Source organism: Alternaria arbusti (assembly GCF_024043155.1).
Source record: "Alternaria arbusti strain BMP 1465 chromosome Unknown scaffold_1, whole genome shotgun sequence".
Classification (NCBI taxonomy): domain Eukaryota; kingdom Fungi; phylum Ascomycota; class Dothideomycetes; order Pleosporales; family Pleosporaceae; genus Alternaria; species Alternaria arbusti.
The window spans coordinates 965,744-991,854 of record NW_026249941.1 but is presented as its reverse complement, the minus strand read 5'-3'; the positions used below and the strand labels follow the sequence as shown (position 1 = coordinate 991,854).

At 52.4% G+C, this 26,111-nt stretch overlaps 7 protein-coding genes across 7 annotated transcripts; 2 read left to right on the top strand and 5 right to left on the bottom strand.

Annotated features, from left to right (window-relative positions):
• Positions 1 to 54: 54 nt before the first annotated feature.
• On the bottom strand, positions 55 to 424 carry J4E86_000354 (uncharacterized protein; the record flags this gene model as incomplete). The annotated part of the gene is made up of 2 exons (XM_051440928.1): positions 55 to 200; positions 268 to 424. The coding sequence occupies 2 exons, from the start codon at positions 422 to 424 to the stop codon at positions 55 to 57; spliced, it is 303 nt and encodes a 100-aa protein (XP_051307099.1).
• A 937-nt stretch (positions 425 to 1,361) lies between these two features.
• Positions 1,362 to 2,282, bottom strand: J4E86_000353 (uncharacterized protein; the record flags this gene model as incomplete). The annotated part of the gene is made up of 1 exon (XM_051440927.1): positions 1,362 to 2,282. One exon carries the CDS (start codon positions 2,280 to 2,282, stop codon positions 1,362 to 1,364), a length of 921 nt encoding a protein of 306 aa, XP_051307098.1.
• Positions 2,283 to 4,007: 1,725 nt separating this feature from the next.
• Positions 4,008 to 5,362, bottom strand: J4E86_000352 (uncharacterized protein; the record flags this gene model as incomplete). Its single annotated transcript, XM_051440926.1, has 4 exons — positions 4,008 to 4,037; positions 4,151 to 4,350; positions 4,509 to 4,537; positions 4,593 to 5,362. 4 exons carry the CDS (start codon positions 5,360 to 5,362, stop codon positions 4,008 to 4,010), a joined length of 1,029 nt encoding a protein of 342 aa, XP_051307097.1.
• A 3,689-nt stretch (positions 5,363 to 9,051) lies between these two features.
• J4E86_000351 (uncharacterized protein) lies at positions 9,052 to 10,603 on the top strand (the record flags this gene model as incomplete). Its single annotated transcript, XM_051440925.1, has 3 exons — positions 9,052 to 9,081; positions 9,138 to 9,649; positions 9,697 to 10,603. The coding sequence occupies 3 exons, from the start codon at positions 9,052 to 9,054 to the stop codon at positions 10,601 to 10,603; spliced, it is 1,449 nt and encodes a 482-aa protein (XP_051307096.1).
• A 4,045-nt stretch (positions 10,604 to 14,648) lies between these two features.
• Positions 14,649 to 15,899, top strand: J4E86_000350 (uncharacterized protein; the record flags this gene model as incomplete). Its single annotated transcript, XM_051440924.1, has 1 exon — positions 14,649 to 15,899. The coding sequence occupies one exon, from the start codon at positions 14,649 to 14,651 to the stop codon at positions 15,897 to 15,899; it is 1,251 nt and encodes a 416-aa protein (XP_051307095.1).
• A 992-nt stretch (positions 15,900 to 16,891) lies between these two features.
• J4E86_000349 (uncharacterized protein) lies at positions 16,892 to 19,884 on the bottom strand (the record flags this gene model as incomplete). The annotated part of the gene is made up of 4 exons (XM_051440923.1): positions 16,892 to 17,732; positions 17,978 to 18,909; positions 18,947 to 19,438; positions 19,498 to 19,884. The coding sequence occupies 4 exons, from the start codon at positions 19,882 to 19,884 to the stop codon at positions 16,892 to 16,894; spliced, it is 2,652 nt and encodes an 883-aa protein (XP_051307094.1).
• A 941-nt stretch (positions 19,885 to 20,825) lies between these two features.
• J4E86_000348 (uncharacterized protein) lies at positions 20,826 to 23,939 on the bottom strand (the record flags this gene model as incomplete). Its single annotated transcript, XM_051440922.1, has 9 exons — positions 20,826 to 20,911; positions 20,980 to 21,254; positions 21,305 to 21,644; positions 21,723 to 22,854; positions 22,912 to 23,141; positions 23,355 to 23,476; positions 23,551 to 23,652; positions 23,713 to 23,757; positions 23,815 to 23,939. The coding sequence occupies 9 exons, from the start codon at positions 23,937 to 23,939 to the stop codon at positions 20,826 to 20,828; spliced, it is 2,457 nt and encodes an 818-aa protein (XP_051307093.1).
• Positions 23,940 to 26,111: the final 2,172 nt, after the last annotated feature.

The window sequence follows — 26,111 nt, the reverse complement described above, 5'->3', positions numbered from 1 at the left end:
CGCGGTCGTTTTGGTTGCGTGAAGCCTTGTATGCGCGTAGCCTGTCTGGCTCGTCTATGCCGGGATGGGCTCGTAGGTGTTATGGGCTTGGCGGTTGGAGAAGAGGTAGTAGATGATCATGCCGACGACGGGGAAGAGGAAGACGACGAGGGCCCAGAGCACTTTGTTCGGGACGGGACGGTTGGACTTGAAGATCTCGACTAGAGCACGTGTTAGCTTTGATCGATGCGCGACAACCGTGCTATTAGGCACATTGTGGGTACTTACTCCACGCGATAATGTCGAGGACGAGGACGATGAATCCAATGATGCCGCCACCGGTGCCAGCTTGCCAGGGCTTAGCTGACTGCGCCGTAATGGGAGCTGCCTCGGCGAGCATGAACATGGACAGCTGGAGGAGCAGGGAGAGGACGAAGTTCATCATGATGGCGGTGATGGGTGATGTAAGGCTGGGATGGACAATATGAAGCGTGAATGGGTGCAGTGAGAGAGAAAAGGCGAGTGTTGCGTTGTTGACGGCTGCTGCCTTGTATATGAAAGCGGCGGGGCGGAGCTCGAGCTGTTTGATATCCGCACGGACCTACGTCACTGGAAATCCCACTGTCACGCGACACTCTTCCAAGGTACACATGCATCATCCCGCAGGAGAGACGGTATATCACTATTCTTAACACATGCAGCGCGTCTGTACCCGTGCTTACTCCTCGCATTCTCGTCGCCCTCCAAACAAGCAAAGAAAGGGTTCGAGAGACGCGTGAGTGGCGCGTTGGCCTCAGCCACACAGCCAGCCTCGAGGCCTTCTCGACAGCGAACATCACCACTCTTCCGACTGCCTCTGCCCGATCGATCATGCCGCATCACGGACCTCGTCTCGCAAAACACCTAGAGTTCTCATGCTCTACCTATGCAAGTGGGTTTCATCTTTGGCGTCCTTGTGCGCGTCGGCCGAAGCGACCAACTCAGCCAGTAGAGTCTTGACTTTGTCTCCAGAGGTCTTGAAGAGCTTCTAAGAGGTATTCCTCACAACCCGTGATGCAAGTGCACTCGCGTGTTTGGCATCGCAGATTACACCCGCTGCTCTGTCGACTTGGATTACTTTATCCATTACCTTCGCCTCAAGGCCAACATCACAACATGCGAACTTGATCAACTTTGCAGGCGGATGCTTCAAGCTTCTTCGAATCATTAACGGTCTCGCCGCCACCTACCAACATTAAGGCGGTAGTCGAAACACACAACACAAACATGATAGACGTCATGAGACAAGTACATGGTTAGCAGCTCCAGGTATAGTATTATGCCAACAATTTGATGGTAAAAGGTGAGTGCTATTTGTTTCATTCCTCTCGCCCAGCACCAATCTAGTACTTGTGGCCCTTGACTACGATTTTGCCACCCTCACATTTCAGACTAATCTCCTCGCCGAAGGTGTAATACCCATGTTGGTCAGCCTCTGGGACCGGCTTTGGCGATGGAGGTAAGTGCTCTTCTTTGGGAGGTGCTGGATGCGTCTCCTGGGGCGGTGTTGGATGCGTTTCCTTGGGCGGTGCTGGATGTGTCTCCATGGGAGGTGCTGGATGTGTCTCCATGGGAGGTGCTGGATGTGTTTCCTTGGGCGGTGCTGGATGTGTTTCCTTTGGAGGAGCTGGAGGAGCTGGGTGTGTTTCCTTAGGCGGCGCCGGATGCGTGGTCTCCTTGGGCGGCGCCGGATGCATCGTCTCCTTGGGGGGTGCTGGATGCGTCGTCTCCTTCGGAGGTGTTGGATGCGTTGGCTGCGGCATAGGTGGGTGAGGCTTGTAGCTGCCGTCATCGTGATCGTCTTTGTCTTCTTCTGGAGCTGGATGCTCGGGTTTTGGGTGCTCAGGTTGCGGGGCTGGATGTGTTGGCTGCGGCATAGGTGAGTGAGGCTTGTAGCTGCCGTCATCATGGTCATTCTTGTCGTCCTCTGGAGCTGGATGCTCTGGTCGTGGCTTCGGGGGGTGAGGCTTGTAGCTGCCATCATCATGATCGTCTTTTTCCCCCTCTTCTTTGGGTGCTTCGGGGTGCTCCGGGCTCGGCTTTGGCGGCTCTTCATTCTTGTGCTCGTCACCCTTAGGCGGCTCGGGTACGTGGGGTACCTCCACCTTGGGCGGAATGCAGACCTTGCCATGATCGTACTTGTCGCGCTGCTCACAGCACTTCTGGTACTCGTGGGCTTTCACATCATCACCACGAGCGGCGATGGGCTTTGCAGCGGCTGTGAAGGCCAAGATGGCAACGACAGCGGCTTGTGTAAGGCGCATGATGATGGTCGGTCCAAGGGATCAAACGACTGAGTTCGTAGTGAGCGAAAGTTGAATATTAGATGGCTGCAGCGACCGATTGAAATTGAACGATGGATATCCGCTTGGTGACTGATGTCGAAACAGCATACTTCACCTCTCTCATATAGATAGATGGGCTGTAATAGAGCTATCCCGTCTCGCTCCCACGAATTCATCCTCTTCTAGGCAAGTGCCTGCACAATTACGTCTCACAATATTGATTTTCAACGTTGGAGACGCCCTACTGTCTTGGAGAGCATAGTGTTGGCTTCCACCACACAGCCGAAGTACCGTCATGGCACTCCAGTCCTGAAGCTATTCACATTAGCCCATCTCGAACGAGCTCGATACGAACGTGATGAAGTCATAACTTCTCGATGAACGTCGTCAACTGGCACCGTGGTGAAGTAAGTGTCGTGACTGCGACGCGGGGAAGTATTGCCCAGCGCTGCTTCGTGGTCCGGACCTTACTCCAAGGCATACACACGGCTCATCTTGAGATGTCTTCGGCAGCTTGTCGTTGCGACTGCAGCAAAAGGTTCATTTGGCTCGTATAGCTGCCTTGGCCCGCCATGCTGTTGGTCAGGGCAATTGCATTTATCCTATACGGGGCTTTCGTTCACCACGCGCGAGTCCATCTTCCAAGCCACCATCGGAAAAGGGAACAGGAGCTATTTGAGAGGTTGAGGAGTGAAGCTCCTCTACGCGAACAAAGCCATACGCGGGGTAGTGCCTTGGCGACATGACACATGGAATTGCCGGACTGGGTCGGCACTGCTTCCCCTTCCCTCGTCACGGCCTCTAATAGGTCTTTTGGTGGGCGATTACCCATTCTGACGGATCAACAGGTACGCACTCCAGACTACAACCTACCGACGAACTCTCGTCGGCGCATACATCAACACGCGTGGAGACTACTTACACTTTAACTTCATCAACTCATGTGTCAATACTGCGGCCGGGCGAAGTTGCGGAGTGTACTTGAGTAAATCTGACGTCGACGTCGTAGACGCAGCAAGCCCCCTTCAATGAGTGCAATACATCTCAGCTTTGAACACCGTGCTGGAGTTAATAGTTCGATACTAAAGCCGTAGATCGTCTTGGCTGCCCAGGTCTCAAGAGGCTACCACGACGTGGCTGATCTGCCAAATCCAGGCCTGTATTTATGTCCAAATATACATACAGTCTAGCAGTAGTGGTTTGTTTGATTGGCGTTGGCTCTGCAATTAAGTCGCATAGTGCATAATGTCCAATTACTCATTGTCTTCCACGCAGAGGCTAAAACCTGGAAGGAGCGAATAAGTCAGACCATGTTGGCTTCCCAGCGCCGGCTGGGAAGACATCGCGATCGATCGATGCAAGGCCACTTCCATTTATGTCACTCATTGAGGTAATGAACTTGGACCATAACAATATCCCACTTTTCGTGCTGAGAATACCCATCGCGTATTCGGCACTGTGCCGTTCCCCGAAATCTTTTCAATCTTGAAAATGTGGGGCTTACAAGTGAAGTAGTAAATCTGGGGTATACTTTGAGTAGCCTGAGTACGCTTCTGATGATGCAGTCAGGTAGCCAGATGTACCGATCTTCTGTTTAGCGTTCGGGTCCGTGAAAGCCGGCCTTCGCCAAGGTCTTAGGATACCTAGTTCAAGGACTTATTGCATTAGAGTTTCCGATAGCTGCCATGCTACCCTTGTATTCGTTTAGTGGCCTTCCACCTGCGAACTCTTTGTCTGTTCCGGTGCGATGGGGTGGGTTGAGCAGGTATCACCATTCTGTCTGTATCACGACCAGACGTGGTCGGAGAAGCCACCAGAACGCTCCGCGCTTGTCGCCAGTGACTTACCGGTCCAAACGCGGTGATTATGCGGATGATGTCGAGTTCTTCGATTGCGAATGATATCCTGTATATTCCCGTTAAGCTGTAGCCGTCCCGTGGCGCGCTCTTCAGCATGTTCTCCGCCACATGTTGGATGTTGACTGTCTGCAGGCATGTGTAGTAGTTCAAACCGTTTCTCAACTGGAAGTTTTCCTTGACCGTCGGGGCTACGAGTGGTTTGTCAAATCTAGATCAGATAATACCTTCCAGAAAATTTGAAGTTCGAGATTTGTGCTGTAGGAAATGACGGCGTGCGTTCTTGGGTCGAAGCCTGCTTTCAAGATAACGTTTTGCATCTCACTAAATTCGGTACCGAAACCCATACCTCCGGGATAATAACGCAGGAAAGCTTTTCTGAAGCTGTGCTGGGTTAGTCTTTTCCGCATGTCTGGTATGTGTTAAATCGAACCCATTCTCGGTGCGCTTGTGCAGCTGGCATCCATCTGGACACTTGTCGTGATACCCTTCAATCATCTCGTCTGCGGTCAGTCCTCCGTGTTCAATCCACGTGTTGAGAAGATTACGCCCCGTTCTGAAGTCTTTGATCGCAATAGTAAACGCAATGGGAGTTGCGAAGTTGAGCACGTTAAACTTAACGTCCAACGCCGGCTGCGGACGCTTCGCTGAACTCCTTCCCACCGAGAACTGCGCGTTGGGGTCTTCTGCCGGGTCGTCTGTGAGGTCACCCGGTAGCTGATCAACTATGACGCTGTCCTGTATGACTTGGGAGAACCCCTGCGCCCATTCATCCGGTACCTCGATCTCGTTCTTACGGTCGTGCAATGAGGATGACGGCTTTGCTCGAAAACCTACGCTACTTGCCTGTTGGGTGTATGGTCGTCGTAGTTCAGCCTCTGGTGACAGTCTTCCGCCCGCATCTGTTTTCTTCTGAGCCTTATGTATCGCCCCGAGCGGTGCTTCATCGTACGCTTGACCTAAATAGCTATCGTATTGCTGTGCGGCTGCGCGATAGAGACCTGTTAGCTCGTCCACGTCGCCTATAGTCAGTTCGTTGACATCAAGCAGATCTGGACGCTGTCGAAGGTAGTCGACAAGGCTCAGCTTTTCCGCATCCGGTTTGCCGTCGATGGCCGTTTGGTAGCTTTGTAGCAGGCCTATCGCGCTGCGGAGATCCACTCTCGGAGCACCAGACTTGTTGTGTTCGGTGGCCGGCGGCATATTGTCCTAAGATGGCCTCGAAACTCGCAGCTTGCAATGATGGTAGCTGCTTGTTCGTAATAAGGTGAATGACTGCGGTGGAGAATGTAGACGCACTTTGACCTACTTAGGTATTACGCTTCGCGAGCTGACGCGAAATGATTAGCTACGCGTTAGATCAAATTGGCCTGGGGGTTCGGAAACGGCCGCCGGTCGGAAGCTAGGCCGCTATAGGGGTTCTGCTTCGGTATGCAGTGGTCAGAAGAGATGTCGGGCTCATGACACTCAACATTGCTCCTCTCTACGGACATGCGTTTAGGTTGAGCTGCACATCTCTTTCTCCTCGAGCAACAATTGAGCCTGTGTCAGGCGAATAATGGCACATACGAAAGCAAACTCGGCAGCAACAAGGTCGAGTTGTGGAAGAAAATTGCCTGCAGCACACGCATGTAACGAAAGCCGAGAACATGGAGTTGGGAGTAGAGGAGGCTAGGATAGAGAAGGGACAATGGAAAGAGCGGCAGTTATCTTTTTCAGATTAGCGCCCTGGTGTAGTAGAGATCATGGGATAAATTGAGAAATCTGATTGACAGACTAAGCTCCCTGCCTACCCGCACACTTTCAGGAATTGAGTCGATAGCCTTGGCGGGTTGACAGCTTCGACACAATCATCCAAAAGCCATTCTTCGCAACACAGCCCCTCGACAGTATCCACTCGGTCTTGCCGAAGATAGCCTCCGCTGTGGCGAACTTACTGAAAAGCGCAGAGAGCACCTTTCATGCGCCCTTCGTTCATCTCCCATCCTCCCACACGTGGTGACTCTTGTGGACATGATATATCTCCGGGGTTCTCCACCAAGGAGAAGATCACGCCTCAACCAACAAGAGCTTGCGTCAGAAGCCTCTCCTGCCCACTCAGGTAGTTGCGTTTTTCCAACCAACGAAGTTTCCCCTTGGCCCTTTTCGAACTCAGTTTGGTCTGAGCCCCCTTCAAGGCGCTGGGTACGTCCTTCGCTATCTTGCCTACATCCTCGACGTGCTTGACGACACTCTTGCCCACCTTGCCTGTTGTAGCCTTGAACCCATCTTTGCAGACGGTCTCGATGACCTGTATAGTTGACCGGCGACGGGTTCTTGGCTCGACACCGAAGAAGGGATAGGGATCGAATGCTACGTATTTTGGCGGAGGATCGTGGTTGGTTGCGTCGTCGTATCGATGCGGGGATGTTTGAGGTCGACATGGAGCGCCGTGCTCAAGCGCTGCCGCTGCCGCTGAAGAAGCGAGTGGGAGGCTGGTAGTGCGCTGATGTAAGCCGTGAAGCATAAATGGTCCAGGTCGATGCAGCGCAAGGTTGTTCTCGCTCGCAGTAGCGCTTGGAAGATATAACCCAAACCGCCGTGCATCACTGACACCACTGCTATGAGCTGACCTTCTCCGCGGCCCAGACTCAAGTACCGCTGTATGTATTTCGGGTATATCTGCGATAGCTGCGAGGGTTCGGGCTTGAGGCGAAGGCTGAATGGAAGGAGAGGAAGGAGAGGAAGGAAGGGCCGTATCGGGCGAAATGGGACCTGGCGGTAGGGTTGTCGCGTCGTGTAATATCATAGCGTGAAGCTCATCTCGTAAGGCATCCACTCTCGCATGTCTTCCAATGCTACTAGCAGATGAAGGCAGCTGGGAGCTCTCATTGAACGGCCACATTGGAGTTGCCCACCTGCTGTTGATGTTGGGCTGCCTGGAGGAGGGGTGAAGAGGAAAGCATTGCGGGGTGTCGCACCATGGTTCTGCATGTTGTCATTGCGATAGCCGGCTCCAGCAGTAGAGTTGGCTCGCAGTGGTTGATGCAGAGTGGTTCTGGTCCGCTAAGTCGTAGGGTCCGGCTTGGATCCTGCGCGTCGCATCGAGACTGTCGACGGTGCTCTAGATCTCGAATGTTCTCCGGAGGGTGCCGTCCGGCCCGGTCTGCTCGTACACGGCGGGTGCGCGCGTGTGCGTACGATGGGCGAGAGATGGTGTTGGAACCAAATGACGACAGTTCCAGCTACCTCGGTCCTCTTGGCAGTAACCACGCCCTCGCAGCCACCTGAAGCGTTACCCTCTCCCCAACACGACACAAGACAGTACAGTCATCATCCCCTTCTCAACTGATTGAAGGCTTAGGTATCTTGATGTGTTTCCTGCAACGCTGTTAGCATCGAAACGAGCGGCGCAGGCTGACGGACGCGCCACTTTCTCGTGCAATGTATGTACCATCGCATAATGCATTCAACATGCTCTGACGACTATGCAGACAAATTGCAGGCCATGTAGAACTTGGCAGTATGCACCTTCACATGATCGGTAGCCCTCTTCGCCTTCAACGCCGCGGCGCGCGCTTCACTACACATGCCGAGGAAAGGACATTGCTGGCTCAATGAATTGGCTCTGGCAGGAACCTGGAAACTATGGTAGATGCTAGAAACCCTTACACGAGGAGACCTTGATGGTGCTGGTGCTGATGACTGAGCTGATGCGTATCCCAAAGGCTCCTGCTACTAACAGCAAAACATCTCAGCAGCTCATGAGACGACACGAGACGACATCAGAATAGGCACATCTAATCATCGTACGATCAAACGGAAATAGTATTGCGGCAGAAGTAGCCAAGGACGCCCTAGTGCTCAGTGCTGCCGGATATGTTGCTCTCTGGTAGATGAGCCACCGCTATCCATAGTGTATGAACTACGGCACCCAGCAGCCTGTTTTAACTCTGCAGGTACCCCTTACCGCGTGTTGGTTTGGGAAGCAGGTAATTACGGTGCAGTACATCTGGTCTCGCGTCCTTGCGGCACAGCATATGGCGACACTTGGAATGCATGGCGCTTGTTCGAGAAGGAGCGAATTGTTCGCGCAACGCCCGATGCTGCAACGCTCTCGTAAAGGACTACAACGGTCGCCGATCTATTTGCGCAGTCGAGACACCTTCAGGGACTGATTCAAAGAGAAGCCTGGTAGTAGATCAGCCTCGCGGCGTTGGCATGGACCTAGTGTTCGGATACACGGACCACCGCCGGGATTAAATCAGCCGCCAACAACGGCTGCACCGCAGCACGCAAGAGTAGGATGATAATATCCGCCCATCTTATCGCCAAATTGCGTTACACAGGACGATGTCGTAAACTCTCATACATAGGGCCTTCGGCAGGCTGCCTGTCCTATCCAATCAACCCCGATCCTGGCTTATCATTCAGGCCAAAGCGACTATACCGCTTTGATCCTGTCTCTTATCAGCCACCAAGACCCTGAGAGTCTACCTCACCCTTTGGTACAAGCGCGACCGTGGCTTACGGGTCCTTGGCCCTTTGAGACATCCAGTCCGGCGCGCTTGATTTCTTCGCATTCCTTCGCGGCACCGAATCTCAGGCCAAATACAGCCACCCAAGCCAGAAGCTCCACATTATAAGCTCGGCTCCATCACTATGGGATTTGGAACGCCCTGCTTATCGCTGCCAAGACGGGCCATGTTCGACGTTGGGGGCACAGCAGCTTCGCATGTGTGGGCGTCAAAGGCGAGCAGGGGCTCGACGGCGCATCAATCTCGGTCCCTTGAAATTGGCGGAATGGCGTGAAAGAACGGGTGGGAAGATATATCAGCCTGGAGAGCCCCTGCCCATCCCGTCTTTGCTTTCCAGAATACCCCAGAGGTCCCAGTCCTGGTCGATATACCGACATGTCTTCAATCATGGAGCCACCACCCACCGTAAGTATCTCCAGCTAGGGGCAACCTGCTATGCAGCATGAATAACAATTGTGTAGCCCGAGTTCGATCCGGCGAAGCCCAATGGAGGCAATCCAGATGTCGAGAATATCAACCTTCAGTACACAGGGCTGGAGTTCCACTACATCTACCTCATGATTATGGCCTTCCTTGTGTTCCTCATCATACCTGGAATCGGCTTCCTCTACTCTGGTCTTTCACGTCGCAAGTCTGCCCTCTCCATGCTATTCCAGTCTTTTGCAGTCATGGGAGTTGTTACCTTCCAGTGGATGTTCTGGGGCTACACGCTCGCGTATTCTCGCACTGCCAGTCCGTTTATTGGCAACATGGATAACTTCGGCCTCAAGAACGTCATGTCTGCGCCATCTCCCGGCTCATCGTTCTTGCCCGAGATCGTCTTTTGCCTGTATCAGATGCTCTTCTGTGCATGCACTGTGCAGCTCGTCGTCGGTGGATCATTTGAACGCGGTCGCATCCTACCTTCAATGGTCTTTGCCTTCTGTTGGGCGACTATCGTGTACTGCCCCATCGCATGCTGGACATGGAACGCGTAAGTCTTGCGATTATGATCATCGAACCGAGCTAATTGGATTATAGAAACGGTTGGCTATTCAACCTTCCTTCACTTGACTTCGCCGGTGGAGGTCCCGTTCACATCGCGTCCGGCTGGTCCGCCCTCGCATACGCTTTCGTCCTCGGCAAGCGTCTACACAAGGGTGACAAGATTCACGGAAAGGCTCACAACCCCACACTGGTCTTCATAGGCACTGTCTTCATCTGGTTTGGGTGGTTCGGCTTCAACGGAGGTAGTGCTCTCAATGGCACAGTCCGCTCTATGCTGGCGGCGTTCAACACCAACACCGCCGCCAGTTTTGGCGTGCTTGGTTGGACATCGGTTGAGTACGTCCGTACCAAGGGTCACTTTTCCGTCGTCGGTGCTTGCTCTGGAGCCATCGCCGGTCTTGTTGGTATCACCCCCGCTGCAGGTTACGTTTCTGTGTGGATCGCTGCCTTAATCGGCTTTCTCACTGCGGCCATCTGTTCTCTTTGCCAGAACGTCGACAAGTGGATCAAGATCGACGAGGGCATGGATGTCTTCAAGCTCCACGGAATCGGTGGCATGGTTGGCTCATTCCTCACCGGCATCTTCGGCCAAGCCTGGATCTACGACCTTGACGGCATGGGTCCCTACGACGGCCTCGGTGGCATGGACGGTGTGGGCGTTCAGATCGGTCGCCAATTGGCCGAGATCGTTGCCATCGCCTCCTACTCTTTCGTCGTCTCCTGCATTCTTCTCTACATCCTGAAGTTCATTCCTGGAATGCATCTTCGTGTCACCTCTGAGGCTGAGATGATGGGTCTGGACTACGACCAGTTTGGCGGCGAGCAAATTGGTGACTGGAGTATCATGGACCAGAACCACTACGAGGCGAATGTCAGCAGCTCAAGCAGCCAGAATGTGCCTACATCTGTTCCTGCGGCAGCGGTTGGAAAGCAATCGTAAGAGTTGGTGGTGAGCGCCTAGTACTAGGTGTTGGCGCAGCGCGGGCAGCGCTGCAGTTGGCTGTTAAAATTGCATAACAATTCCAAAACGAAGGCTCTTCAACTGGCGATCATCACACGGTGTAGACAGAGACTTTATCAAATCCATAGATTTATCACTGATAGGTATATTAATCATCTTCCATTCCCTAGCCTCAACTCTGCGTACTGTACGAGAATCCTTGCAAAGTACAGGGGGAGAAGCTGTGACAACTGCAGAACCTTGTATTGACCCATCTGAAAGCGTAGCTCGTGTTCAGCAGGCTTGAATATGCTAACAACATTTCTCGAAACGGTTCACAAGCGGTAGCTCCTAAATTCATCATGCATCTGTTGTTACGCTAGTCTCGAATAACTCTTTGACGCTGCGTGGTAGCGGCGGTAATCTGGGAGGAAACAGATCATAAACTGTATCTTCGTCTGATGAATCATCGTCTGGCCCAAAGACAGTCTCTCGACGTCTGGCGATAGGTCGGTATCCTGCGAAGGGCGCCCGACTGGAAGGTGAAGTCATTAGAGACACCGACCGTGTATGAGAGGGTCCAAGAGCAGCGCCAAAATTTGGCTGTAACGCACTTCTCAGCGTATGAGACCCCATAACCTCGGACCTTCCGGTCAAGCTCGTGGTCCCTGGAAGTGGCAGGCGCATCCGATGTCCGCGGCCACATATGAGCGAGTTGATGGAGATAGGAGCCCTTGGTGTTACGGGAGGAGATACCGAGAATGACGATGTAGACGTTGAGCAACTGCGCTTTGATGATGAAGAACTGGGATTCGTGCTTGAGGAAACCTTAATCGGCATTGTGACATGTAGAGACGCATGCTTTGTCATGTCCAATTTACTGACATTGAAGCATCCATTGCCGGTAGCAATCATATCGTCAGAAAGTCTCAGTACCACCAACTGCGCACGTCGCAGCTTTAGAGACTGCGCAACGTCATGTCGAAATGGGAGGAGTTCCTCAGCGCTGAAGTCGCCCGTGTGCCGAGTGAGTCCGGCGAAGAAGTCTATCATGAACTTTTCGATTTTCGTGTGGGTGCCAATGTGGTCCTCCAAATATATGAAGGGTTCGTGTTCTAGGGGTATTTGGGCGTGAGCGTTCAGTAGCTCAAGGTAGAATGCGCGATAAGTATCTACAAGCTTGTTTTGTAATCGCACATCGTCGAGCATGTCTGCGAGATGCCACGCCTTCGCCAGCTTAAGCATCGTATCGCAGCCACCTGTGAGCTGCTTTAAAGGTTTTTTTGCACTTGGTCGCAGTCGCCGTAAAAGACTGCTGCTGCCCAGGTAATCCAAGATGATCTCAAAGACATCGGCGTCGGTATTCATAATTCTGCATCCCTGTACGAGACGCGCGCGCAGTACTGGACATGCCTTCAGGGCCGAGCCAGGGATATGGATAAAGCGCGCATAGGGTGGTGTACCCACTCGAACTTGGATATTGTTGGTATCCGGAGCTCTAATGCGCACCTTCGCCGGAGAAGTATAGACAGTGGTAATGTCTGCACTTGAGGAGCTCGTAGAGGACCGTCCGTTAGAGTAAGACCGATCACCGAGTGTCGCCTGAAGTGACGTGAGCATTGTCGAGATTCAATTAGGGGTTCTGTTCGGGTTGAAAGCGTGGGGTAGCAGGAGTTGAATATTGAGGCGGGTAGATAGTGCCACCAATTTCTAATGTTTGTTGAAAGCTGGAGAAGTGAATGAGAAAGTGGTGCAGCATTAATACACATGACCTGTATGAGAGGTCCCATGGGCAGGCCTGTCAATACGACTTGAGAGGTTCAGGATTCGCGATTCCTCTGGTTCAGTGGTGAGCGAACCAAGGTACATGCTTCGTTTCATTATCTACACATCTTGCTTTATTTCAAGCTGTGTCTGACGTTGGGCATCGGGAGAAGCTCACATATGTTGAACACATCCTTTCAAGAATAACTCAGCATGGTGTACATGAAGCCGCATAGTCTCCGTACTCATGGAAGCCATATCATACGGGTGCCTGCAGATGTTGCGAACGCCGAGGATGGGTGTAAACAACACCTTGTGAGAGTAGCACCGCAAACTTCATCCGCTGTGTAATGCTGGCATCTGGGTTGGCCGATGGAACGAACGTTCGCGAAGATTCATTGCACGGCGAGCATGGTGTCGTGGGAGCCACAGTAAAATACTGCTGCGTGACCTATGAGCAGCTCGAAGTTACCAACAGCGATTGCTGGATCCCAATTGGGAAGCTCCTCGGAATGCACGGTCCATTTGCGTTGGTAAAGAAGGCGGTGCTACGGATACGCAGACGTAACTGTTGTGCGAAGGGGTGCACTCTTGATCTGCAAAGATTCAGTGGTGATGGAGGCTGATGCCCAGGTGTAGAAGGGGGCAAAGGGAGCCGGCACGCCAGGATCAGGAGACGAATGTGCACGGCCCACACGCTAGTCGGCCCGATGCCAAATGCAAACCTCGCGTCATTGCCCCTACATCTCAACCACGCGCAACAGTTACTCGCGCCTCATGTTTGCATCCAAGATCGCCGGGTCGTCATTGCGGTCCGCGTGCTACGCATCTCGGTTTCCGGCAGTTTCTACCTTCCGTCCTGCTGTATCACAACTCCGTCACCTTTCCAAAAACCTCGTACATCGTGACCAGCAAAGGAATGATGCCCAAAAGCCTACACACGAGCAACCAACTGTCTTGGTAGACGTATCACCAACCATCGATCATACTGCCGAAAACGCAACACCTGAAAGTCCTAAGAGGGTTAGGTATCTGCGCCCCGCACTATGGGCTCTTTCGGTATCCTGCGGCATATTCTACGGTCTCGCCTATCTAGAGGCCAAGAGGGAGCTCAAAACAAAGCCGACATCTAGTGGAGGGTGGTTTCAGGCACCGCAATGGAACACAACACAACGCGGACCTCCAACCCCAACTGAAGTCATAACTGGAGCGTGGACCGGTCTCGATCCCATTTCGCGAGTCACGTACGGACTTATCGGGGCCAATAGCGGTGTTCATCTTAGCAGCTTTCTCGTGCCTAAAGCCTGGGATGCACTATGGCATACACCCGCTCGCAACGTCAACTACACTCAATTTACATCCATGTTTGTACATGCTGGAGCTCTGCATTTTTTCGTCAACATGTATTTCTTGAACAACTTCATGGCACCAGTCGGATACTCGCGACTGTTCGAGGGTAGCCCGTATCATACGTTGTCGTTCTTCCTTTCGGCAGGTGTGCTGTCGGGCTTTGCTCAACACTGGCAGACATGGAGTACCCGCATACCTTTCCATCGACGGCCCATCCCCGAGATCTTCATCAAGTCCGGAGGTGCATCAGGAGCACTTTTTGGAATATTAGGGGTGTTCTGCATGCAATACCCGAACGCTGGAATAGGGATATTGTTCATTCCAGTACACTTCGATGCGCAATATGTACTGCCTGCGATCCTTCTTTTCGATCTCGTTGGCATCATTCGCGGTTACAGCTTCGTGAACTTTGGCCACGCAGTAAGTTCAACGCGCATGACTCCACGGGACTTACTAACATCATTAGGCTCACTTCGCCGGCGGGATGCTTGGCATAGCATATTCATACTTTGATGGTAAAACAAACCTTTGGAAACCGCTAGTGCGCCACTGGAAACGCCGCCTACAGTCCTAGATCGTTGGGGGATCGAAAATCATGAAGGACAAATCAAACGACCAGTTGGAAAGCTGCAAACTTTCAGACAATGTACAACGGCGTCGAAAGTCCTAACAAGCCACATCCACGATGGACACTCCTCTCAGTACATGCATTAGGACAAAGAACACAAACATTATCAAACTCCACATCTGTCCAATGGATGCGCAGTCGTATTTACACCGGAAACATCAGACGATGCATTTCTTTCACGTGGTACAAACCGATGATACTGTGGCCGATAGCTTATAAGAGCAGGAATCTCACAAGCCCATTGTCTTCTCGAAAAAGACATCGCAACCATCAGAGACTCACACGACCATCCGAAACTAAAACATGCCTTTCAAGATACCGAATGACAGTGTCACTATTACGGTCAAATCCGACAACGGGCACCTTGTTCCGATCGAGCTCAATGATCGGGTACTCAGAAACTGTCCGGTAATCAACGCAATGCCCTCGGGTACCATACTACCAAACGTGCAAGTGAAGCCTTTTCAGGTCGTGACGAATTATCTGGACGGCGACCATCTCCCATCGGTCTTCGCGAGTCACGTCGACAGTAGTGCGCCTTTGCTCCTCTTCGCTCAAACGTGGGCGCTCGCGGCGCGACTTGGTCTTCCTATCTTGCAGAATGAGCTCATATCGGTTATGACCGATATTCACGCCAGAATCATTAACGGGAGCGGAACAGACTCGCGCTGGCAGAACACTGCCGATGGGTCTCTCGTCAAAGCTTTCCTCCATCTTCGAGAACAGGTCGATCGGAATAGTCATGCCGAAAAATTCCTCATATGCTTTGTCGGTAAAACGGCACCGTTCATCAGCGACCTGGAACGAAATCTCAACCGCGAACGTCATGACTCTGCTATACGAGATGAAATATTGACGGCAGCACGATCCTTCGGTCCGGATCCCATCAAACATGAGCCACAGACGTTCCGTGTCAACCCCCAACAGCCACCAAAATATCGACCCCTTGAGCAAGACTGTAACGATGCAGGTATGGATGATGGGTCTTGGTCACCCCCCGGGGCGTCATGCTCAATTACCAGGGACGACATATGGAACCTGCCTCCACAACACCGTAGATCTTCGAAACTCATGTACCCACGGCCACGCAGCCCGCTTTCCAATCGGTTCGACCATGGCTCAGGTCTATTGGTATGCACGCAGCCTGGAGACCCCAGTGATCCTGATCCAGGGTACACATTGCAGGCCATCAATTTCGAAGATCCCAATCGTCCCACTGGCGCTGGTGTTAACGTGATCCGTCTGACAGGTCAAGGCCCAGGCGGCCCACGATCGCTACCCTCCCCGGCCAACTATCATCATGACACCACATCACCCTACATCATCCAAATCACGCAGCACAACGATAACGCTCATGGAAACGGGAACCACACTCACTATGGCGACAAACACAGTACGACTGCACATGCTCAGGGTGGTAGTAGTGGACGCTCAAACCGGACTGTTCGAGCGATAGCGGATAGCGGAGAACGGCGCTACAAGCTCATCAGGGAAAGGAAGGGAAAGCAATCCAAATGGTTTTCGCTCTTGGCATACGGCAGCAAGTACTATTAAGTGCAAAGTGCGTGTTGCGAATGCCTTTGGTTTCATTGGTAGACTGTTTATTCGCCTTCGCACATTCATTACGTAGCTCCAACCAATAACTCGCTTACCAATCAGATCCTCTTGTTACCATGGAACGTTCAATCTTCATGCGCGATACCACACCCCAAAAATCCAACTCCTGACCCTCTCCCTCTTACTCATCCTGCTTTTCGCACTACCCATCTTTAGCTTATCGCTTTCCTGTCGAATTAGCTCTATGCTATTGACGGCGCGCAAAGCAAGACCACCCAAGCCTTCCACATCCACATCCTCTTCGCCCTCTTCCGGAAATTCCCCATGGCACCTTTGTTCTAGATTGCTCTGACGAGAACAAAATGCCATTCTCGTCCTCTTTCTTCTCTCGACGATGAGACTGTCGATTGCATGGAGAGCTAGGGAAGAGGTGACTTCAACGTCTTCGATCTCCTCTTCAGCTGTGTTGTGTCGTGTCTCTGGTCGTGGAAACGAAGGCGCTCTTGCGTGACAGCGTGTGAGTGGGTATGTAGAGGCATGGACACGGCTGTGTGCGGAGTCGGTTGGAGATGACATGTCTGCGTGATGTGCGCTTGATCTTTGGATTTTGGAATTTGAAAGTGCTCGGTAGTAGTTGAAAGTTGATATGGCTGCCGCTTTGATCAAGGCTGGAGATAACCGGTAGCGTGGAGGGCTGAGATCAAGTAGAGTGTAGCAGAGGCAGAAGGGATGTTGAGAGAAGAGAATTAAAATTAAGAGCAAGAGCAGACGACTTATAGCAGATTGAGAAGTCAGAACCTGCGGCTTCGTTTTCTTTCAAACTATGGGAGCCATGATGATGGTACCTTGGTTTGATGTGCCCATACATTGGTTCCAAACATGCCATCTCCTATTTCACATTACTCATCCCTCATCTCTCATTGGAAGCGAAAACTTTACGTCAGATGTACCGACTGTACGCCAAAACAGCCACTCGTATGGTACGAGCCTCAAAGCACGCGTCGCATCTCATCAGATATCGGGAAGTCAACGTCGGCTCCCGCTAACTTGATGCCAAGCGCCCTAACCTTCTCTTTCAGTTGCTTCTGTAACTGTGCAGGCATGGAAGACAGCCCACCAAGTTCTTTAACCTTCTCTCTAATCTCGGGAGGTAGCAGTGTCAGGTAGTCCATGTCGGGTGAGTTCATCATCTGCCTAAACTTCTCGTCAAACATTCCTTCGAAATCTTCCTCGTTCAGCCCATGTGAAGAGCTGCAAAGATGCTCCATGGGGATATCAGTATAGCCTAGTCCACGTAGCGTCTGACATGCAAGTATCTTCATCTGCTGTTCACATGATGTGCAGTACCAGCGTGACACCTTCTCCACACCGAGCTTCTTTACACATGACTTGTGAAAGTACGTAGTAGTACAGTCGCGATGTGAGCAAACGACAGTATCCTTCGCGGGTAATCCACCCTTTGGTGCGGTAGCACGACAGTAGCAAATGCACGTCGAACCTGGAAGCTCGAGTTCGTTGTGCTGAATATCCTGTAACATGACCTGAGTGAGCTCCTGTTTGTTGAATCCGTTCTTTGCATAAAGTCGCTCGAATCGAAGCTCTTGAGCCATTAGTGCTCCAGGTTTGAAGCCATTCTTAACGTCCTCGTACTCCTTCTGCAGACGATCAGGTACGCCATCTGGGTTGCGATTGCGCGCTCGAATAGTAGGGTCTTCCATGAGATAGTTGATCAGGTCATCGTCTACTAGCATCAAGCGGCCCTTGGTCCGATGATCCTTCTCGTACAGTGATAGTAGTTTCTCTCCACGGAGGCGGTTGAAAGGCCCGGTGCTAAATAATTCTAGGCATGGCATCACCAGGTAGCATTGGTCTCCCAGAGGGTCAACACAGGGACAATCTACGTCAGAGTCAGTATCTGCTGCTAAGCGCCAGTTGCGATGCACCTACGAGGCTCATGGAAGGGACAATCAAGAATGTTATTGTTCTCAAACGAACATGATGTGCTGTGTGAACAACCATTCCATGACGGCGGGAACGGATTTGTGAGTTGATCGCTAATAAATTTGCGGGCAAACCTAATCCAGTGCATGTGCTTGCCGTGTTTTGTGATAGGTAGTACAGGTTCGGGCAGAGGTACTGGAGACACTCCCTTAGCGAACGTCGTGTCCGTGGAGATTGGCTCTGATACTACCTCGGTAGAAGCATCGTGATCATTGACGCTCTCCGTGTACGATAGCACATCTTGAGAACTATCGCGGTCCTTGTTGTAGAGTATAGTCTCAGGTAGCATGGAAGCAGATTGTGCTAAGACGTCACCCACGTCATAGTCGTCTTCAGTGGCTTCGTTTCGGAGATCAGGAAGACTGATAGCTGCCTCCGGTATAGACTGCTTCTTTGCCTTGCGCTTTGCCTCTCGTGCCTTCTTAGCCTTCTTCCTCTGCGAGATTGCGGGATGGCCGTTGACAGAGTCTTCCGTCTCGGTCGTAAAACTCTCGGGTGCTGACATACCCCAAGCCTTTGGAGGCTTTACTGCTGGAGCTGGGCTATAAGGCTCTCCTGAAGAGCTCCGCGAGGCTGAGAGGTTTGGGAAGTCGCGCGAATCGGAAAGCCATGGAGTCGGTCCAGGCCGAGGAGCACGAGCCGGAGGCTTACTTGGAATGTTACCCCAAGCGCGCGTCTTTGCTACCGATTTTGTTGGCGTCACTCCATTTGTGACGACTTGCCATCCATCAAGAGCTTGTTGTGACTTCTTGATCCTGCCAGGTACTGTAGTCGGCCCCCGCTCTGAAGCCTTGACGTTGATCACCAGAACCGCAGCCGACTGTCTGTTCAAGGTTGGGGCGGGCGGCAAAGGTAATAGCGGAGTATGATAGGGCTCGATATCTGTATGGTAGAGTCCATCGTCGCCGTTCACGCGCTTGTGGTTGCTCTCAAGATGCCTTCGGTCGGAGATGTCAAGGGTACTAGACCGCGGCGGCGACTGGTCATCGTCCTGATCACTGGATTTCTGTCAGTTTTGAAAATGAATGAGTTGCGTAACGAACTTGGGCAGCGTCTTGTCGCGATTTTGCGGGACTAAAGATGAGGGCAAGGGCAACGAACCTGACCAGTGGAGCAGTCTCATCCGTGGGGGTGATACCGCCACTGAAATCACTCAGACTAGACGCGAATTTCTCTCCAGTTTTCCAGTCCTTTCCAGTATACCTCTCTTCTACAATACCGTACGCGGTCTTACTAGTGTATCGGAGATAGCCTGCTCGTCGCATTCGCACTTCGGCATTGTCTTTCTTGACCAGAACGATGTCCTCCAGAATCGCGTGCTTGAACGTGTCGACGAGGCCTTGGAACAGCTTGAGTTCTTTCCCTTGTAGACCCTTCGTTTTTGTGTTACGCCTGAGTAGCTCGTTGATACGGAAGGTTTCCAATATGCGGTCCATTTCGGCTTCGAAGTCAACGTTTAGAGACTCGACAGGTGCCTCGGCGAGCTTTCTGATTCCCTTGCGGCCGACTTGCGTGCTGTATACATGGGCGTGGTACTGTGGAGTAGTCAGTAATTTGACAGAGTAGATACCAAAACAACAGACTCGGCACCTACACGAAGCTGTCGCTCAATCTCCTCGATCTCTTCCGGATTCCGCGGCCCGTCCGCGTCGTTGCTCGTTATGCCCTCAGCTGAATGTACAACGGAGTCGATGTATCTAATCTCCTCCTGCGTAATGACTCTAGATCTACTAGCCGCTCTTGCCAGACGCTTTGCATCCTTCCGCTCACGCTTTGAGGATGGAGTGTCCTCATCGCCGAGATTTCTCGCTCTTCCACGTTCGTCCAGCTCAGATTCGTTCGGCACGATGTTCCAGTCGATCTCGCCACAACTCTCATAGACGGCTCGTAAGCGCTCGGCAATGTCGTGATGACGCTTGTAGTGTTGCTCATCAATGCCCATGCAGTACTTGCAAGTATGACCGCGAAGTCGCATGAACATAGCCTGGAGAGGTTAGTGCATCGTTCGCCTTGGGTATTTCCCATGCAACTAACCTGGTGGAAGCGCACGCATGGCTCGCTGTGCTTGCCGAAACAAGACGCCCTCGCGCCGGGGTGGCTCAACGGACGCTCGCAAAAGCCGCAGTGGTGTCTATTGGATTATCGTTAGCGACCGTCTGCTTTGGGTGGTTGCCTCCGGACTGCGTTCCGGTGGCCCAAACAAACAAACACCGGGCTCAGCAACTCACTTGAGCGCCTCCGAATCCTCCCACTTGAAAAGAAGACTGTTGACCATGTTAATTCTGGTTGCGCTTTCGAGATCGATCGCGACCTGGGTAGGCTGATGGCGGGAAGGCAGAGCCGCTAGGATTGGCTGCTTTGAGAGTGTGAGCGAGAAATGCACGCGCGATTGAGAGGATAATTCTGCTTGGACACGGAGTGCAGTAGAGAAGACGCGCAATAGTTTGGGATTGTGCGTGGCAACGTAGCGGGGCGAGGTGCAATGGCTGTTGACTGGTGTAACAGCGCATCCAGGGTTGCTCCGAGGCTGGCTACGTAATTGTGCGGAAAGAGCGAGTGACTGCGACAACACGACAATGAAAGATTTCTGTAGAGACAGCAACCAACGAGACTTGCGCAAATATCAATTGTGTTCGATCAAAAAGAGTACCTCCGGGTCGTTGTAAGGAAACGACTCGTCGTCGTTGCGGTGAAGAATGCAGTGAACCGACCATCCGCGAGGTTTCGCGTTGTTGCATCATAACGGCTAGGATTAGACAGGATTTTGACACCATACAAACGCGAAGACCACGAATCAAGTACCACTATTAAACATCCGACACAATGCGCGCACCTGCCCAGACATAGGGATAGTTGCGTTGATACCAGTTGACGCTTCGACACGTTAGTCATGTGGCCTCATCTGCAGCCACTGTCGTCCACTTACAAGGTCTTACGCCCAGCGATGCGCGGATGCGTTGCCCATGATCCACCCAGCGTGACATTGTGCTTACCGTCGAAGAAATCGGCTGCCTGCTGTCAGCGATATCATTTCATCGTGTGTTGAGGAGCAGAAGCCCGTCGCATTGCATCATACCTGTATAGCCTGGATACAGCTTCATCGGCTCGAAGCCGTCATGCTTCTCCAGCACAGTGCTAGTCCACTCCCAAACACCACCCAGGTCAGATTGGCCGCAGAGCTTGTTGCCCTTCTCGACAACTGAAACTGGATGCCAGTGTTTGAAGCCCACGTTCGTTCCCTCGAGGTCAACGAAAAGATTGCGTGGGTTGAGACTAGATACTGCGCCAGAGTCGCCGTTTGACAAAGCTCGGGATGGTGGTGTCTCAAAAACGCCTTCGTTGATCAAATGGCTGCAGACTGTTAGTCAAGAGTCTACGAGGATGGATAACAGGCCTCATACCCGTTCACGGCTGGAATCCTGTTTCCAAGCGAGCTCTCAAATTCCGGCTTCATGCTGTCGACATAGCTGTAGATGCTTCGTGCTTCTTCCATGGTAGGGATGCGACCGCCCATCCAATGCGCACAACCAGCTAATTCGTCGTAGGAGGCGACTACAGGCCATCCCATGACAAATTTCAAGGGAACAGTACCGTAGACAGTGCGTACAAATTTCCCTTCGGTGATACTCTGAGGTGATGCATCAACACCTTCATGGTGGCCGTTTACCACGCTGTCTCTCTTTCCAGTGGTCAGGTCCTTGGAGTTTGAGTATGGCTGTTCGCACCACGACGCAGGTATGGCTGGATTCGACAAGTTAGCAGATAAGCTCAGAATTTTGATCTATACGCGCGACAACTCTCGCGGCACAGATTACATACCTGTCTTTCCTGTCTTAGACAGATATGTGGCATACTCCCCATTTGTGATTGGCCGAGCCTTTGCGCGGAAGGACTTGACATGTGCTGAGCGGTGAGGCCTCTCGTTATCCCAGCCAAAGTAACGCTTGGTCTCAAAGTCATTCTCTGGGTCTTCGAGACCGATGTCGATGTCCGCTTCGGGGATTGTGAACCACTCGTTAGCGGTTGCTAGGGTCTCAGATTGCGCCGCAAACGCCGAAAAGTCCGGGAGTTTGGTTCCTGGAGGTGGCAAAACCTTGTCACTCTGGATCAGCATGTAGAGCAATGTCTCCAGGTGCATGGCTTCATGTTCAAAGCCGATCCACAGTGCTCGCGACACGCGACCGTTCGACTCTGCTTCTCCCGAAGTGTACAGCGCCTCAACCTTTTGTCGCACAGTCTCTTCAAACTTCAGGATTGTCTCCAGCGGGGGCCACGATTCGGGAACCTCGGAGTGAGCATGACATTGAGTTGGGTCTTCAACATCAGGGTCAACACCACGTTCAAAGATCTTCCAGAAGTAGGCGGGGTCTGACGGCTTGCCATCGGTGGCACGGGCGATGTGGATGTCCAAGAATGTAGGAATATGGCCAAGGTAGAAGATGCACTCGTTGCGAAGCTTGATCGGCTTAGATAGTAGCTCTTCTTCGGGTATCATGTCCTTCGTGACCGCGTCCCAGGCCGTCCAAAGCTCACACCACTCGGTCAAAGATGGCACCGGGTTCGCTGCGTATTCCTCGGGTTTGGTAGGGAAGAACATTGCAGGCTTCGAGACAAAATGTAGGCCATAGTCGCCCTTCGAGTTTGCCCACACAACGTTCTCTGCAAGTTTGGCCAATTCCCAGAGCTCCTTTGCTTCCTCGCGACTGTACTTGTAGGATTCTTCGATACGAACTCTCTCGCCCTGCTTGATATGAACACCGTCGACGACAGTGTCCTTGCGTGGTGCGACAAAAGCGTGATGTCTTCCAGCCTGTTCGTCGTACTCTCCAATGGCTTCCCAGTCCTGGATGTCGAAAGCTTCCTCGCCCATGAGTGCGTTTGCGTGCTTCAGCCCGTTGAGAATGAACTTGTGTGTTACACCGCCGCGATCGTTGTATGCATGGTAAACGCGCTAGTATGGGAATCTGGTCAGTGGATGTTTGCATGCCTGTGGGGACAATAGATTTACCTCGGGATCCTTGCATGAATCGATACCGATAAGCATGGTATCGCCAGTCTGGAGAACCGCACCAAATCCAGCAAGGAATGGCGGTACTTCATGGCGCTTGAAGTTGCCCAAGCTCGAGCCCAGCCAAAGGATTGTTTTCGGTTTCGCTTCGATTTCGGGAGTCTTCAGCCACTCAAGAGCATCATCATAGGTGCCATAGAGGCCAAAGCATTTGACGTGCTTGTATCCTTCTGCGTGCTTGATTAGCAAGTTTTGGGCGTTCGGATTGCCCCGTATTGCGCAATGATAAGGAGATAAGTGTCCGGGCCACTACTATGTTGAGGTGCATGTATGCAGGCTCATGTAGGTCTAAGCCACTTTCACAGGAAATTGATGCAAGCGTGTCGCACTATACAAACCCCACGACTCCCCTCAATGTTAAGCATGATAGGATGAACCCTCACCTGTAGGTATTTCCCCAAATGTTCTCTCCAGCTCCGGCAGGGAAAGATCGACAGCGTAATACTCGACGTCTTTGCCAAGACGGTCGACGGCTTGCAAGAGTATGTTGACTTTTCTGAGGTTGCTGCAAACACATTAGTATTCACGAAGCACAGGGCTCGTTTCCAATCTCTTGCGCAGTGCGAGCCAGGACCGTACCCGCTCCCCAGTTCCACGACAATGGACCCCGTCGGGATTCGTTCGGCGATTTTCTCCGCATACGTCTCAAGGACTTCAATCTCGGCATTCGTTAGGTAATACCTAACATTGCGAACATTTATCAGCTTGGTGTTTATATAAACCAAGCGTGAAGCTGCTCACTCCTCTTGGTACGTGATCTCTTCGAATAGACGAAGGCCTTCTTGGCTAAGAGGAGAGACAAAAGGTTAGCGTGCATCATGGGCTGACTAATTCGATGCTTACTCGTAAAGCAGCAACGTAGGCAGCTTTTTTTCGCCGCCACTCTCAGGCCGAAGGCCTTTCTTGATATCAGCGAGGATATCCGACTCGGCAGTGTCCGTGCGTATGTCGATTATTTTGGTCGCCATCTCTCTGGGGTGTTTGGTATTGGATGCTGTAGTCAATCGGTATGCCCCTCAAGAGCCGGTCTACTAGATGCGTCTTATGCCGAGGGTCGCGCGATACTTATACAGCGCGTAAAAGTACGTAATGTGGGTACTCGGACGCTTATGCCGTGCGGTAGCTGACGGTAACTAGAGGGCCGGTAACTGTTCAAACGGAATAGTGTAGAATGCAATGCTCCGTCAGAACGTGTACTGTTTGGCTAGCGGCTGTGGTGGTAATATCACTCGCAAACGCGCGACAAATCAGACGCGGTTTCTTCTCACGGTCAACGGCGGTGCGAGAAAAACGCTTGTTCGAGTCGAGCACATCATCGGCAGCAACCCCACCGAGGCAATCTACTCTGGTACCAATGCCATCCGGAGGCATGGTAGCTGGAACGTCAAGCACTGCTATGAGACCATAATGATGACGTCAATGTGTGCCGGCTAGGGAAAGGACGGAAGTCCGGGAGCAAAGGCAAAGAAGGTCTCGAAAACCGACGCCAAACCACGGCGTTCAGGAACACGCTGCAGGGCAGGCTGAGGCTGTTCTTCGGTCGCAAACTCTCGCCGACTGTAACATATTCGTGAATGACCACACTGCCTGCTGCGGGGTCGATGCCTTGCTGCATAAGCGATGCCGTCACAGTGGAGTCGCGAACTTGTTGACACATTACCGTGCGCTCAACCATGGCTGGGCATGGTAACGTGATTGGGAAGGCGGGCGGCTTGTTGGACGCGGTTGACATTGGCGTAGGCGGTATGGGGAGTGTCAGGTACAAGCGTATTAACGAGCAGAAACATGTGGGCAGCAACAGTGACGACGGGACCGTCTGGTGCAGGATCATCACGTGATCGGCTGTGGGCCTTGGCTTCAGCCGATGCACGACTGGGCAATAAGGTTACGATGACGCGAGGTGCAACACCGCCGCGGAACAGCAGCGCGCGGAAAAGTCTGCGCGTCAGAAAACGATCATCTGACTTTTTGCACATTCACCATCAATGCCAGTCATCCATGAATCGTCCGCTAGAGGTCGTGCTGAAAAGCCACGATCCGCACGCCAGGCAAGAACCTTGATCGTCTGCATACCCGCTGTGACATGACACGCATGTAGGTGCTCTCACTTACGCGCTGTCCCGCTTTGAGGTCAACCACGCTCCCTTTCAATATCAGCTCAGCCCTCATACCACGAAACGATCGCAGTGCATTTGATGGCTGACTCTGGGTCGTTCTGCGCAGAAGGGCCAATGCTTGTTCTGGAGGCGCATCCGTCGCTCCTTACTCACCAGTCTGCCAATATCCAACGTCTCTTTCAAAATGAGGGCTGCCAAATGATTCAAGCAAACACAGCTCGTCTGGGACTCCCCTTTGATGTGCGCATACGGGCTGTCGTATCATCTCACCGATGCTGAGTCGCCTCGAATGACGCTACGCACCAAGCACAGAAGCACACCGTAGCTTCCCCCTTGCATAGGACATCACAATACCACGGCCGAACAAACGAACGGCATCCGCTAGAGCCGTACCTGATTCCATCACCACCGCCCATCCCCGCACGCCTTTTGAAACGTCTCAAGTACTGAATCCAGTTCACGCGAATGCTTACGAAGTCTCGATGCGTCTGACACGGTCATCAGACCTGGACTGAAGACGTTGTCAACAAAGACGGCGAAGCAGCAATCGTGCAAACCTTCGCACCCCGCATGAATGTCGTGCTTCATGGGTCTGGCGGCCTGGGCGGCCTGAGCGGCTTGAGCAGCCCATGATAGAAGAGCCCAGCACAGAGCCCAGCTGCGGCAAGCCTCCCGACACCCCTTGGTGGCCCTTCCAAGGTTGCAATTGTCTCCGGGCAGATGGCTTTGTCGCAGTCTGGTTACGAATCTTATTGCTCCGTGATGGCTACGAGATGGGCGTCTGGCCGCCAACCGCGCTGACAGTCGAGTCGGGCGTTACGCCACTGCTGTTCCCGAGCCTTGCTCGCACCTGTTGTTCCCGTTATTCGCGACAGCGTTCATATTGTATGGAACAAGCCCGCGCTAAATGTGATTAGTCTCTATTGAACCTAGACGTTGCGGTCTGCTGAGTTCGCCCGCGATCAAATAAGTCTCTTAATCAGACGAAGCGGAAGCCTTGCATTTACAACATCTCCTATTTCA